The 12976-nt window shown below is 34.8% G+C and overlaps 1 protein-coding gene across 2 annotated transcripts; it reads right to left on the bottom strand.

Moving 5' to 3' along the window:
- Positions 1 to 1486: 1486 nt before the first annotated feature.
- On the bottom strand, positions 1487 to 10744 carry LOC126692075 (ABC transporter G family member 39-like). 2 transcript variants are annotated; one of them, XM_050387498.1, is made up of 20 exons: positions 10322 to 10744; positions 9565 to 9685; positions 9218 to 9306; positions 8841 to 8925; positions 8458 to 8748; positions 8273 to 8363; positions 7215 to 8115; positions 6915 to 7075; positions 6704 to 6807; positions 6388 to 6553; positions 6208 to 6294; positions 4635 to 4768; positions 4155 to 4487; positions 3714 to 4004; positions 3524 to 3607; positions 3207 to 3340; positions 2889 to 3116; positions 2555 to 2726; positions 2142 to 2396; positions 1516 to 2047 (listed from the first exon to the last, which is right to left on the bottom strand). In XM_050387498.1, exons 1-20 carry the CDS (start codon positions 10669 to 10671, stop codon positions 1778 to 1780), a joined length of 4347 nt encoding a protein of 1448 aa, XP_050243455.1. In that variant the 5' UTR covers positions 10672 to 10744; the 3' UTR covers positions 1516 to 1777. The 2 variants fall into 2 exon arrangements, with proteins under 2 accessions (XP_050243454.1, XP_050243455.1); XM_050387497.1 differs by lacking the exon at positions 10322 to 10744 and having other exon boundaries at positions 1487 to 2047; positions 9565 to 9733.
- Positions 10745 to 12976: the final 2232 nt, after the last annotated feature.

Here is a 12976-nt window from a genome sequence, read left to right on the forward strand (position 1 = left end):
CCAACCCTAATGGGCCGGATTTTACCCGGCCCGATAAAGAATAGGGTCGGGTTCGGGTTTTATCAAAAAAACCCGAAACCCGACCCGGTTATATATATATATATATATAATTACTAAATTAACCTCACATATATATAGTTAAAAACCCTAAACTTTTCTACTCTTCTCCTCGTTTCAGGCTTTCAACTAACACCTCTACCTCTCCCTCTTCATCTCTCAGCTCTCTCACACACACGGCCACAAGCAGACTGAGTCCTCTGCCCCTCTCATCTTCCTCACGTCGCCGCTGCACAGGCTTTACCCCACGCCGCAGCTGCACAGGCTCTCTACTCTCTCAGCTCTGTTTCGTCCTCGTCGTCGCCGATCTCACACTGTTGCACAGTCCTTTGCCCCTCTCATCTTCCTCGCCTATGGCCACAAGCATGACACGGCCTCACTCCACCTCATTCTCCATTTTTTTTTCTTTTTTCTTTTTTTTTTTTCTTTTTTCCTGGGTTTAGTTCACCTCAATCATGTGAGTTTGTGTTTGTGTTTATGATTTCTGAAAGGGAAAAATGAAAATCATAGATTTGAAATTTGTGTTTGATTTGTGATTTTGAAAGGGAAAATTGTAGATCTGAAATCTGTGTTTGTGATTTCTGTGTTTATGTTTGTGATTGTGTTTGAATTTGTGTTTGTGATTTTGGGCCGAAAAATCATAAATCAAAATTTTTGTTTTTGATTTTCTCTCAAAAAAAAAAAACTTGATTCTGATTTTGGGCTGGACTGGTCATGAGGGATGGGGCCCGTGGGGGTGGTTCTGGGTCCCCGAAAAAAAAGTCCGTTTAGTAAACGGGTTGGGTCCAGGTATGAAAAAACACGGCCCGAACTTGACCCGTTGCCATTCCTATTCTTTCGTTATATATAACAACCATCATCTATTCTCTTCCTTCCTTCTCACAATACAGAAGAAGAAGAAAAAAAAAAAAAAAAAACTAAATGCAAAATAAATAGTCATAGTAAATTCTCTCATTTATAGCTTAGGGTGACTTTGTAATTCACACTCACGAACATTCAAGACAATTTAAACTCTTGCATTCTTCGTCCATCTCTTCAATATGAATTATTTTGGGATCTTCATCTTAATATCTTCATCTTCTAGAAACACGTTCAAAATATGGCTACGCATGAACAAAACGAAAGAGGACCAACTGAAAATATCAAAGCCATTCAATATGCACCAAATCATTTTGGTGGTTCTGTTTATACTGTAGGACAAATGAACAATAGCAGCTTTTATCGACAACCAGAGAAAAGAATACAAATACACAAGATGGAAAAAAAAAAAGAAAAAAAAAAAGAAGTAAATTACAATAAAAAGAAGGTAACTATTTTGCTTCCCATTTATAGCTACTTTTACACAACTGCTTTCCTACTGTACGAGGAAGGAAAGGAAATCAGGCATAATACAGAGAGTTCAGAAGGAAGAAACGAAATGACTAAGATAGACCATTCCATTCTTTTATAAGCCTTCCACTCAAAAGTGAAGTAAACCATTTACTCCCCTCATTGGTTGAGAAAGAATTATGTTTTTATCCTTGATTCTATAAATAGAATTATACAAATAAAACATAATGAGCATAATAGTCAAAATATATATAATTTATTTCATTTCCTATCCTCCCTTATAAACTCCAAAGAACACTAGAAGAACAACGAATTCCACTCCTTCAAAATTTACCTATTTCGTTCCACTCCCAAACATACTGTTAGACGTGTGTGTATAACTCAAGCAAGTTTATCTCCTTTGGAAGTTGAGGAACTTAATGCCATAGGCAAACGAAAAGACGAAAATGAGAACAAAGCCAATATGGGCCGCTACAACAGCTGGAAGGAAGTCATGTTCGAAACCCAAGGATGTTTTGAGGTACTCATTTATTGGCACGCTACCTGCGCCAGGAATCTCAAGCAAAGTATCTATGTCACCAACTTGAGAGGCTACAAGACCATATAGTGTCCAAGCCACAGGAGAAGCCCAGTAGTACCACCTCCACCATATTGGAAGTTGCTGCAATGTGTAGGCAAGAGTGAGTTTTGTATGCAAAGAGAGAGTGGACATAATGGCAAGTGTTTGAGTCTAACATATATTAAGAACAACATACCTTCCTGGAAATGAGGAAACCGGAGAACAAATTCCAGAAACTGAGGAAGAATGACATACAAATGGCAGCAATATGGTGGTTTGGTGTCAGTGCAACAAGCATCATGCCGTACAATGTGAAGTAGATATAGCATGTAAGTATGAAGAAGTAGAACAAAAAGAACTTGGCTGCTGTCCACTCAAACCCGATCATAGAGTAAAGGATAAGAGTGTAAACAAAAGTTTGAAATGCAATGTAAACCATCTCAATGGCCACCTGCATAATTAGGATAGTGCTTTAGCCCTGTATAAAATAGCATACTTCTGTAATAGATTTACATATTTCAAATTAAGTTTTCTTGATGGCAAGATACATTCTGTTATCAATTTGGAATTACAGTCCTACTAGAAAGAGACAAATTGCATTTGACTTACCTGAGCAAATGCATAAGGCAGTTCAGAATACATCCCAGCAGCTTTTTCACGGTAGAAAACTGTTCTCTCAATGGAGACAACAGACTGCACTGAAGAAGCATTTGTGCCTCCAAGGAAAAGCACAGCAGCATACATGGCTCCCAAAAGATTCGTCAAGTCTTGTTGTTTGGCCCTGTTAACAAAACAATTAGAGTTGATATCTGATACAAGTACCAATGAAAATGAATATTAAGCAGTGGTGCTTTAATCAAATAGATCACATCTACATTTCATACAACCCTTTTAATGACAGAAAACTAAGACAATCAACTAAAGAAAAAAATTCAAGACTTACATCTTTTGTCCTTTGTCCCAGAAGATTAGACCAAATATTACACCAACGACTACAGTCATGAATATCCGGACGGCATTGTACTGAGGGTTTCTCCAATAAGACCAATGTTGTTTCCAGAAACAAGCTTTGCACTGAACAATGAATGATTGGGAGAATTTGGTTGGGAAGTGGAGGTCGTTGGAGCCTGGCACCGGAGTACTTAGCTCTTTGATAAGTTCCTGATTCCTCCTGAAAGCGTGTTGAAATAAATCAGAATCACAGTACCTGAAATCCCGGGAACGAAGGAAAAAACTTATTAACAAAATAATTATAACTTACTGATAAAGTGAGGAGTTGGCAAAAATGTCAGCAAAATCCACATGAAGATTACTCTCAACTGTAGGAGCAGTGACTTCAAGCATCCATGCGGCAGGATTATAACCATCCCTAATCTTAGTAATTCCTGGGATAGCCTGGCATAGATATAGATATTAATAAATAGCTAGCAAAATACCTGCTAGTCAATCCCAAGGAATAACACAATCGGTTGAAGTATAAATGAAGAGCATATGTGTAGAAATTAGAAATATGGAAAAACTCTTACCATTTGATTCAATAGGGAGCAAACATGAAAAAACATGAAAAAAGATACTCACTTCAAAATATTCTATCAGCTTGTGAGAATTGCGACCAAGAGGTCCAGCGTAACTGACTTGTCCTCCTCTTTTCATCAGCAGTAGCTGCAAAAAGCACAACGCCAAAGTTGAAAACATATTGCAAAATAGATGCATAAGAAACATGTAAGTGACAAACTCTAACAACAAAATTAAGAAAATTGAGCTGTACCTCATCAAAAGCTTCAAAAATGTCTATGCTAGGCTGGTGGATTGTGCATACAACAGTTCTCCCAGTATCCACTGTATTTCTCACAGTACGCATAACAATAGCAGCAGCTCTGGCATCAAGACCAGATGTTGGTTCGTCCATGAAGATGATAGAGGGGTTAGCAACAAGCTCCACAGCTATTGTCAACCTCTTCCTTTGTTCTGTTGAAAGACCATTAACTCCTGGAAGGCCAACTATAGCGTCTCTTATTGGTGTAAGCTCAACCAACTCCATAACTTCTTCTACAAACATCTATACCAAAAACAAAAAATAAATATACAAATTAAATAACACACTTAGAACTTGGATCCTTAAGCAATAGGAATCCAGACAGGGTGATTAGAAACAAAAGAATATGTTTCGAAGTCTAGAAAGATGATTCTAGAAGACCGAGCAACATACCTTTCGTTTTTGTGAATTTATATCTGCAGAGAGACGGAGCCAAGCTGAATACAGGACAGACTCATAGACAGTAACATTTGGTGAATGAATGTCATTCTGTTCACAGTAACCACTAACCCGAGCAAAGGTTTCTTGGTTTTTAGGGTAACCAGAGATATTAATGGTTCCTTCAATGTATCCACCGGTCTTTCTTCCGGCTAACACATCCATAAGGGTTGTCTTCCCAGCACCACTGACACCCACAAGTGCTGTCAATATTCCTGGTTTGAAAGCACCACTGACATCTCTTAGCAGTTGAAGACGATCTTCTTCAACTCCTTGACTCTTCATTTCCTGGTATGAAAGACCAAAATTTACATAAGCATTTGGTAGGTAGAATAAAAGTTTGACAAGAACTTAAAGTGATATGATATTCAAAATGTCAATGAAAGCCTAAATTACTTTACCAAAACATGAAATGTTTAAAAATAAGTTACTTACAGTAGGCATATCCACGTAGTAATTCACATGGTTAAATGCGAGTGAAAGGGGTTGGAAGGGCAAAATCATTCCTCTTTTTGGAGAACTATCTGAAGCACCACTTTCTGAAGAATTTCTCACAGCCATATCAGTACCTGTAAGTGTTTCACAAAAGTTCAGGCATCTCTTAACTATTGAAACACGCATGCATGATTTTTTCGGCTGAAAAATTTGTGGTGCCTTAGAAGTTTATTTTCTTAAATTAGAAACAGATTTCCTGTTAACTTGAGCTTGATCTTGCAAGCTGCCTGCTCATCCATTGCTGATGATTTTCCGAAAGTAAGCTGGAATGACTTACTAACAAAACTTCTTTTGTTGTTTCTTCTTCTCAAAATTTAAGTGTCATGTGGCATATTTTAGCCCATTTTTTGCATTATCTTCCGTCTCTAGGGGAAGGTAAAAATTCATTGATGCAGTTACAGATATTTATTTGAGTTAAAAATATTTTCCTGTTTTAATGAATAGAAAACCATCTGTGAAAAATGCTTCCCTATTCTTAACTTACGATGGATTCAACAGCCTATAACATCACGTTTTCTGTTGTTCTAATTTCCTAATGTTGTGTTACTGAATTGAACCCTACCAACCGGGGTCGAAGGGAAGCTTTTTTACATACATATAGTACTGTGTATTAGTACACCACAGGAAATTTCCATTTCACATTCCCACGGGCCACTGCAACTATTTTATTTATTTTTTATTTTTTTTGATGAATCAACTATTTTAATAGAATAATGGGTCTCACCTTATAATAATATTATAATAAAATAAAAGCACTTGTACAGCCTACTTCTCCACCACTATTTTATGACCAAAAAAAAAAATACTTACTTTCACTCACTAGTCACTAAAACACCTATAAAAAGTGAGGAACATAAATTTTTTTGCAATTTCTTGTCACAATTGTTACATGGTGAAGTGTGATTGTGGAAGAAAAAATGGTGGGTTTATGTGTTAGTATTAGTTAACTACTCACAGTCTCCCATGTCAGAGTTTTGACAAAAATAATTGTGAAATAATTTGTGATCAAGAATTACTCATAACACCTCTGTTTCGTATAACAAATTTTTCTTTCCTTACCAACACTTTTTAGTCTCAAACCCAAGTTTTTTTTACAAACCCAAATTTTAATTGTGTACTACAATTACATTTGCATATAGTGGTTTATTAATTTTGTTATTAATATCAATGAATACTTCTTCAGTTTAATTTTACTCTCAATCTTGTCTTTTGATCTTGCCCCCCTAACCTAAAATCCTGACTCCGCTGCTATCACCTCTCTTGCTTAAAGGTTTACAATTACACTCATGGATGCATAGTGAACTGTATTTTGTGCAGAGATGTGATGAACCTTCAAGCTGATACAAGCTTCTTCAAGATAATATTTTGATTATTACAAAACCTGTTAATTTTTATCTATCTAATTGAAATAGAATTACTGTTGTCATTATATGAACTAAATTTGACTAAATATCAGTAAAAACATTGAAATAAGGGAACCATGAAAATTGAAGGAGAAAGATCGAGGATAAACCTTCTGTTCCATGTTGTTTGGAGGATGACTTCTTATTCTTCTTGTCTTTTTCATCATCCGCAATGACGGCTTTTGAATCACCCAAAGCTGAAATTCATTTTTCCACACAAGTATTTGATAACTCTGAAATTTCATTTCTATAAAAGAAACTCTAAGTAGGAATGAGATGAGATCACTTACGATTCAGGTAAGTCAATGCTGCAACAAAGAACACATTAAAGAGAAGAGAATATCCAAAAAGTGCTCCAATACAAATCCAGAACCAATAGTCATCGGTAAAGAAACCTCTGGACTTGAGAATGACCTTTCCAACTGTTGGCGCATTAATTCTGGTGTCGTTATTGGGCTGCAATAGATAATTTTTGTTAAATGTCCATGATGGCTTATGATGTTGAAAAGGCCTGATTTGAGCTTTCATTTGCATATGCAAGTATGTAAAGTGGATGCAATTCTGAAATTTACATATGAAAACAATTAAACTATGAAGATATCTTACTGCACTCCATCGTTTATCAAGAAATTCATTCATCACTAAGGCATTCTGTCCATACATCATAGGAGAAAGATAGTAGCCCCATATCATCCACGGCTCAATGTCATCTGCAGGCAAAAAGGAAAGGTGAAGTCTTCTTTTCTTTTTTTTATCAAATAAATCAACATTGAATTTGAAATACACTGGCAGCTGGATTGGAAAGAGATGAAATTACTTTTGGCGACAATGAATCCTCCAAGCACAAAAACCAAAAGCAAGGTGAAGGTACCCAGCGTACTAGCGACAACTTGTGTTCTTCCAAGTCCAGCAATGAACCGAAAGAGGGACAATGCCACTTGATGTGTGCCAAAGCATGCCAAGAACTGTCGGAAAAACCTGAAGTAATATGGGAAGAAATGTGTCAATGAAAGAAACATAGACTAAACCCATGAGTTTGAAACATACAATTCCAACAACTATTAAGTACTAAGTAGCAAATCAGTTGCCATGGACAAAATTTTAAAATCGTATTTACCTGCCAGCGGATGGAGCAAATCCAATCGTGTAGTATGTAAGAATGATCCATATTGCTGATTCCAAGAATGATATAGGAATCCTGAGGGCCCAAATGGGTAAGGCAAAAGCCCATGCAGGATAGAACAAGAAATCCCTCTGTCTAAAAAAGACAGGAAGCTTGACAATAGTCATTGACAATTCAGCCATCCCATTGAACATCACATTAATCAGAGTGAAAAATAGTGCTCCCATAAATTTCCCTCCATCTGCAACAGTTCCTACTGGCATTTCTGTCCTAAGGAAAACTGTCAAGGAAATTACGGACATGATTGTTAGCTGAGTAGTCTTGAATATATACGTAAAAGAATTACGCTTCATTAGCAGCCATTCCCTTGAAAAGCAAGCCCTGAATAGTTCCCAAGTTGAAATACCATATTTCTGTGTCACCAGTGCAGCTGGGTGCACTCTAGCTTTATCATATGGAACACTAATATCAGCTGCAAGCTGTTGGCCAATGTGGAAAGAGTTGAAGGCCTGGGCAAATTCAGGAACTGAAATGTACCTGTAAGGCTGGTTCTTCCTGAACCAATATTGCTCTTGATCCTTCTTGGATGTTACTTCTTGTAAAAAGTCAGCAACTCCTTTCCTATGGGGGCATTTGAAACCCATGTGCTCAAAGAACTCGAGGACATTTTCTTTTGGACCATGGTAGACTACCTGTCCTTCTGAAAGTAAGATAATGTCATCAAAAAGATCATATGCCTCTGGTGCTGGCTGTAGAAGAGAAATGACCATAGTCACATCCATAATATGAACCATTTGCCTCATGAACTTGCAAATCTGAAAAGTGGTAGAACTGTCCAACCCTGTTGATATTTCATCCATTAAAAGAGCCTTTGCTGGTCCGACCAACATCTCCCCTGCGCCAAATTATAATAACACAATCAGATTGGTAATGAATCATTACAAATGCTAACATACTGGGAACAAGAATGTGAACTGGATACATTATTCTTCTGTGTAAGATTAATGACTCTTAGTTTCGTGATAAACAACTTAAGCTTATCCATAAAATACCGGTTGTCACACGCTTCTTTTGTCCACCAGAGATACCCCTGTTCATTTCATCTCCAAACACAATATCAGCACAAATATCCAGTCCAAGTATCTGTTAAAGATTCTTAAAGGTCAGCTTTTTAAAATTTTCCTGTTTTAAGTTCAAAAAGAAAAAAAGACATGGCAACATGAAATAGAGAGCGAACCTTGAGAATATAATCAGTAACCAAACTAGTCTCTTGACCTGCCATTGCTGTGTTCTTCATGAATGCATCAATCTCAGGATCGGGCTTAATTCCTGCTTCTCTCTCTCTTCTTGAGAGTTCCACCAACATCTCATACCTTGTGCCAACCCCTAGACAGCGTCCTGAGAAATCCAGTATCTCTCTCACAGTCATTTCTCCATAGTGAATATCAAGTTGACTAATATAAGCACAGGTTCTTCGAGGAACAAATTCATGGAATTCATGACCGCAGAAGGTGACTTTCCCAGACAACTGTACAGAATTCTCATTAATTAGTAGGCCATAAAAATTAACCTTAGACACTACAAGGATTATGCAAATTAGCAAGAGAATGGGAAACAAACCCTCAAATCCTTTTCAGGTTTTCCGGCAAGTGTCTGCAGCAAGGTTGTTTTCCCTGCGCCTGGAGGACCCAGAAGTAGGGTCATCCTGGAATTACCATATCAGTCAAAGTTCATCCTAGAAAATCAAAATAAGAACAATAGCAACAAATAAAAAGCTAGCTATCAACCCAAAAATTAAAAAGAGTCTGAGCATATAGATAAAATTTTAATTTAGAAAGGCTATTTTACCAGATACAAGGCATGAAAAATCAGTTTTTTTTTTCTTGCCCTTACACCCAGCAAGATTTACCTTGGCGAATTCACTTTCATATTTGGGCACCAAAAAAAAAAACAAAAAACAAAAGGCAGGAAATCAAGTAGCACTTCATAAAAAATACCTTGATGGATAAACAATTCCACTAACATCTTTGAGTATCTGGATTTTTCTCTTCTTTGATGGAGCAAGGTGAACCAATCCAAGAATACTCTGTAGTCCATTACAAATTGAAATGCAAAAAAAAAAAGGTTGTTGTTAGTGACAAAATTTAAAACCAGATAAAAGAAACTATCAAATATTTCAAATCAATAACTTAAACAACAAAATATGTTAAATCTTTAGTTCTTTTAGTAATAATTACTACAAAATAGCCCAATACTATATCTCTCTGCTTCTCACAAAACTCTACACCAGAAACCAATTTAACTTCAAAAAAAAAAAAAGATTAAATCATTATAAAAAAAATACCTCAATTACGTTCATAGCAACATTAATCAGAGTAGGAATTGCTCTTTTCCCAATATACACATCTCCCTCCACCGACAAATGCTCATACCGAAGTTGAATCTTAGGAATCTCAATCCCCACTCTGCCACCAAAACCAAACTCAAAAATATCAAATCACACAAAAACCATAACCATAACCATAACTTAGGATGCATGGACATGGACACAAATACTACAAGAGCAATTTTTTTTGAAAAATTATAACATTAAACAGCCAATTCAATACCAGTATGACATGGTTACGACACGAATATGTCACAAAGAGCAGGGGCGGTTTCACCTTAAAGCCAGGGTGGACCACCCTGACTTAAATTTCTTTTTTATATGTAATAATTTAAAATTTTTTATTTGTCTACCATTCAAAAAAAAATTTGGAAACACCCTCAGATTTTTTTATGTCAATAAAATTAAATTTTGCTTCATAATTTGTTCTATATTTAGTGGATGAATGATTGCTTGGTTGTGTACGTTAAAAAAATGTAACTTGTAGCATTGATAATAAGATTATCATGCACCGATTTCAAAATATGAAAACTTGTAGAAGGCAATTATAAATTTTATGTATTTGTGTTTTTTTTTATTGTTGTTGTTGTCAATATATGAATTCCTCTTATTAAATTATATAATTTATGTTTCTTAAGGAATAACTGCGAACGCAATTGACAGAAACCTTAACAAACAAGAAAAACAAAACAAAACAAAACAAAAACAGAATTACCTGTCGGTTCTATCTCTGAGTCTCCTAAGAAACTTTTCATTGTCTTCCTCAACAACCTTAAGAATGCTCTCCATCAACCGCTTCTTATCTTGCATCCCAAGATTTGTAACGTCCACTTCCTCCACAACCTTGCTATTGTCAAGAACTTGCCTAAGCATCCCTTTTCTCAACCTATCATAGGTAGGCAATCTTTCTATGGCTGCCCATTTTAACTCTTCCTCATCATCCCATTTACTACCGCCGCTGCTCCGGCTAAACACGTCCGGCCCCGGGGTCGTCCACACTTCCCTGAAACTTCTCCGGCTGCTCGTCGACCTGGTGAGCTCGTCTCCCGGCAAAGTCACCGCCATTGCTAATTAACTACGGTTTCCAAAACAATACTCCTCACTTTCTCAAGTCAGAAAGCGTGTTTCTGTTCTAGAATATTGTGTGTTTTTTTTTTTTATCCCATAGTTACAGAAAAAGGCAGAACCAGAAAGAGTTTCGGGAGTGACAAGTTTTGTGCGGACGCTAAAATCTATATATTTGGGTTTTTGACCGAGAAAGCGTGTGGGTGATTGTAAAACTTTGTCTAAATATGGGGAGTGTATAATGGGATTGAGTAATAAAAATAGAAAAAAAAAAAAAAAAAAACAAACAAACAAAAAGGAGGGAAAACAGGGAAATTCAGAGGAGCGATACGCTGGCTGAAGCTAAAATATAAACGAACGGCAATGTTTTTGAAAGAGAGAGGCTTCTGTAACTGATCAAACTGATTCATCACTCAGAGCGGTAGGCCACGTGTTCTTCATCTATTGGAGCATTAGATATTCTGTTAGGTTATAGAGTAATTCCCGCTAAGTTTGTTAAGGGGTTTGTTTTCTTCTTTGCATAAATAGCCTAAGTTCGTTGTAATCTTAACACATAAATAGCCCAATTTTTAAAGTCTCTTGGCATTCAGTATGAAATTTAAAATGTTTTGAGCCTAATGTTGCAGTTTGGATAGCCCGTCTGCGTTTTCTTCCTGCGTTTCCTTCTTCTTCTTTTTTTTTTTTTTTTTTTTTTTTTTTTTTCTCCCCAGCCGCAACTGTTGACCCGGTCAGTTATGAACAGTGCACTTGTGCACTGTTCATGGGTCCCACAAACTCCACTTTTTATCAACTTTTTCATTAAAAATAGGTTTCACAGCACTATTCACACATTTAAAAATTATTTTGCTACAGTGTTTTCAGTTTCAGTTTTCAGTTTCAACAAAAATAAGCTCAATCCAAACGGACCCATATATAAAAAAGATGATAATATTAATGAAAAGGTTTATGATCACAAAATAGAAAAAAATGGATAGATCATTAGCCCATTGCACCTATTTGATTATGTCATATCAACAAGATATAATATAATTAATCAAGGCGACAACATTTTTTTATCTATTTATTTCAAATTAAAAGAATAATTTTTTAAAATTTGTTGGAGCAACTCAAAATTTAAATCTATCACATATTAAAATCTATATAGGTGTTAATTCATTTCAATCAATTTATATTATTAATAATTATTCAAATCCCGTGTGGCATTTTTAAAATATAAATACAATTTATTTAATTTTTATTACAGTAACTTTCAAAGGTTGGATTATAGTTGTATAACCAGCATTTGTCATTTTTTATGTTAAAAATACGGCGCAATGATTTTGGAAATTTTCTCAACTAAGGTAATTGAAGTATTGAAGAACACATGCTAATTAGAAAACCTTTTGTTGTGAACTCAACTAAGCCTATGTTTGGTTCAATGAAAATTGATTGATTTAAAATATGACATTCTTACTTATATAAGAAAATATTTTTATTTACAATAATAATAAATATTGATTTAGAATATGATATTCTTTCTCATGTTTAGTTGCGTTGACAACAATTAACACAAAAACCATTCAAAAAAATTAAATACTTGTGAATTCACTAAAATTAGTCATAACCATTTTGATTTCCTAACTTTTTTCAATGATATATATATATATATATACAACCAACATTGTAGTATTTATTCTATATAATTAAAAGGATTACTAATAATATATTTTTTATATTAATTATTTTAAAAGGTTCATTAATTATTTAAGTATAATGAAATTTTGATGTCAGTTTTCTAAGATTTATATGAGAAAACATTGATTAGAAATATGATATTTTTGCACAAATTTAGTTACTTTTGCAATAGTGGAAAAAAAAAATCCAACAAAGGAAAAAAAATTTAATAACACACAATCAAGAATGTAAAAATAATTATATATGAGTGTGTGTGTGTGTTTTTTCAAGTTATATCTGGTGTAATTTTACAAAAGTTACACATTTTATCTATCATAAATCTCTAAGCAATTTAACAGTTCAAAAAACACTATTGTACTTAATTAATGTATTTTTCTTGCTCAGATTTGCTTACTTTTGTAACAATGGAAACAAAGTCCAACAAAAGAAAATTAAATGAATTTAATAATACACAATCAAAAATATAAAAATAATTATTGAAGGATATTTGTATTTTTATTTGTCAAAATGATATTTGCATTTTTTTTGTAGGCATGAAACAAGTCTATCTATATCAATCACAATATCATACAATTTACAAAATCATAAACACATATAATATGATCAAATCATTACACCACTCTTATTATTT

Source organism: Quercus robur, chromosome 7 (genome assembly GCF_932294415.1).
Source record: "Quercus robur chromosome 7, dhQueRobu3.1, whole genome shotgun sequence".
Lineage (NCBI taxonomy): Eukaryota > Viridiplantae > Streptophyta > Magnoliopsida > Fagales > Fagaceae > Quercus > Quercus robur.

Bases quoted from the DNA above. Each gene is read 5' to 3' on its own strand.
- LOC126692075 (XM_050387498.1), bottom strand. From the start codon at position 10,671: ATGGCGGTGACTTTGCCGGGAGACGAGCTCACCAGGTCGACGAGCAGC. The intron at 8,926-9,217 runs GTATTTTTTATG...TGGTAATTCCAG, and splicing joins GGAATTGTTTATCCATCAAG to GATGACCCTACTTCTGGGTC. The intron at 2,397-2,554 runs GTAAGTCAAATG...CTAATTATGCAG, and splicing joins TGCCTTATGCATTTGCTCAG to GTGGCCATTGAGATGGTTTA.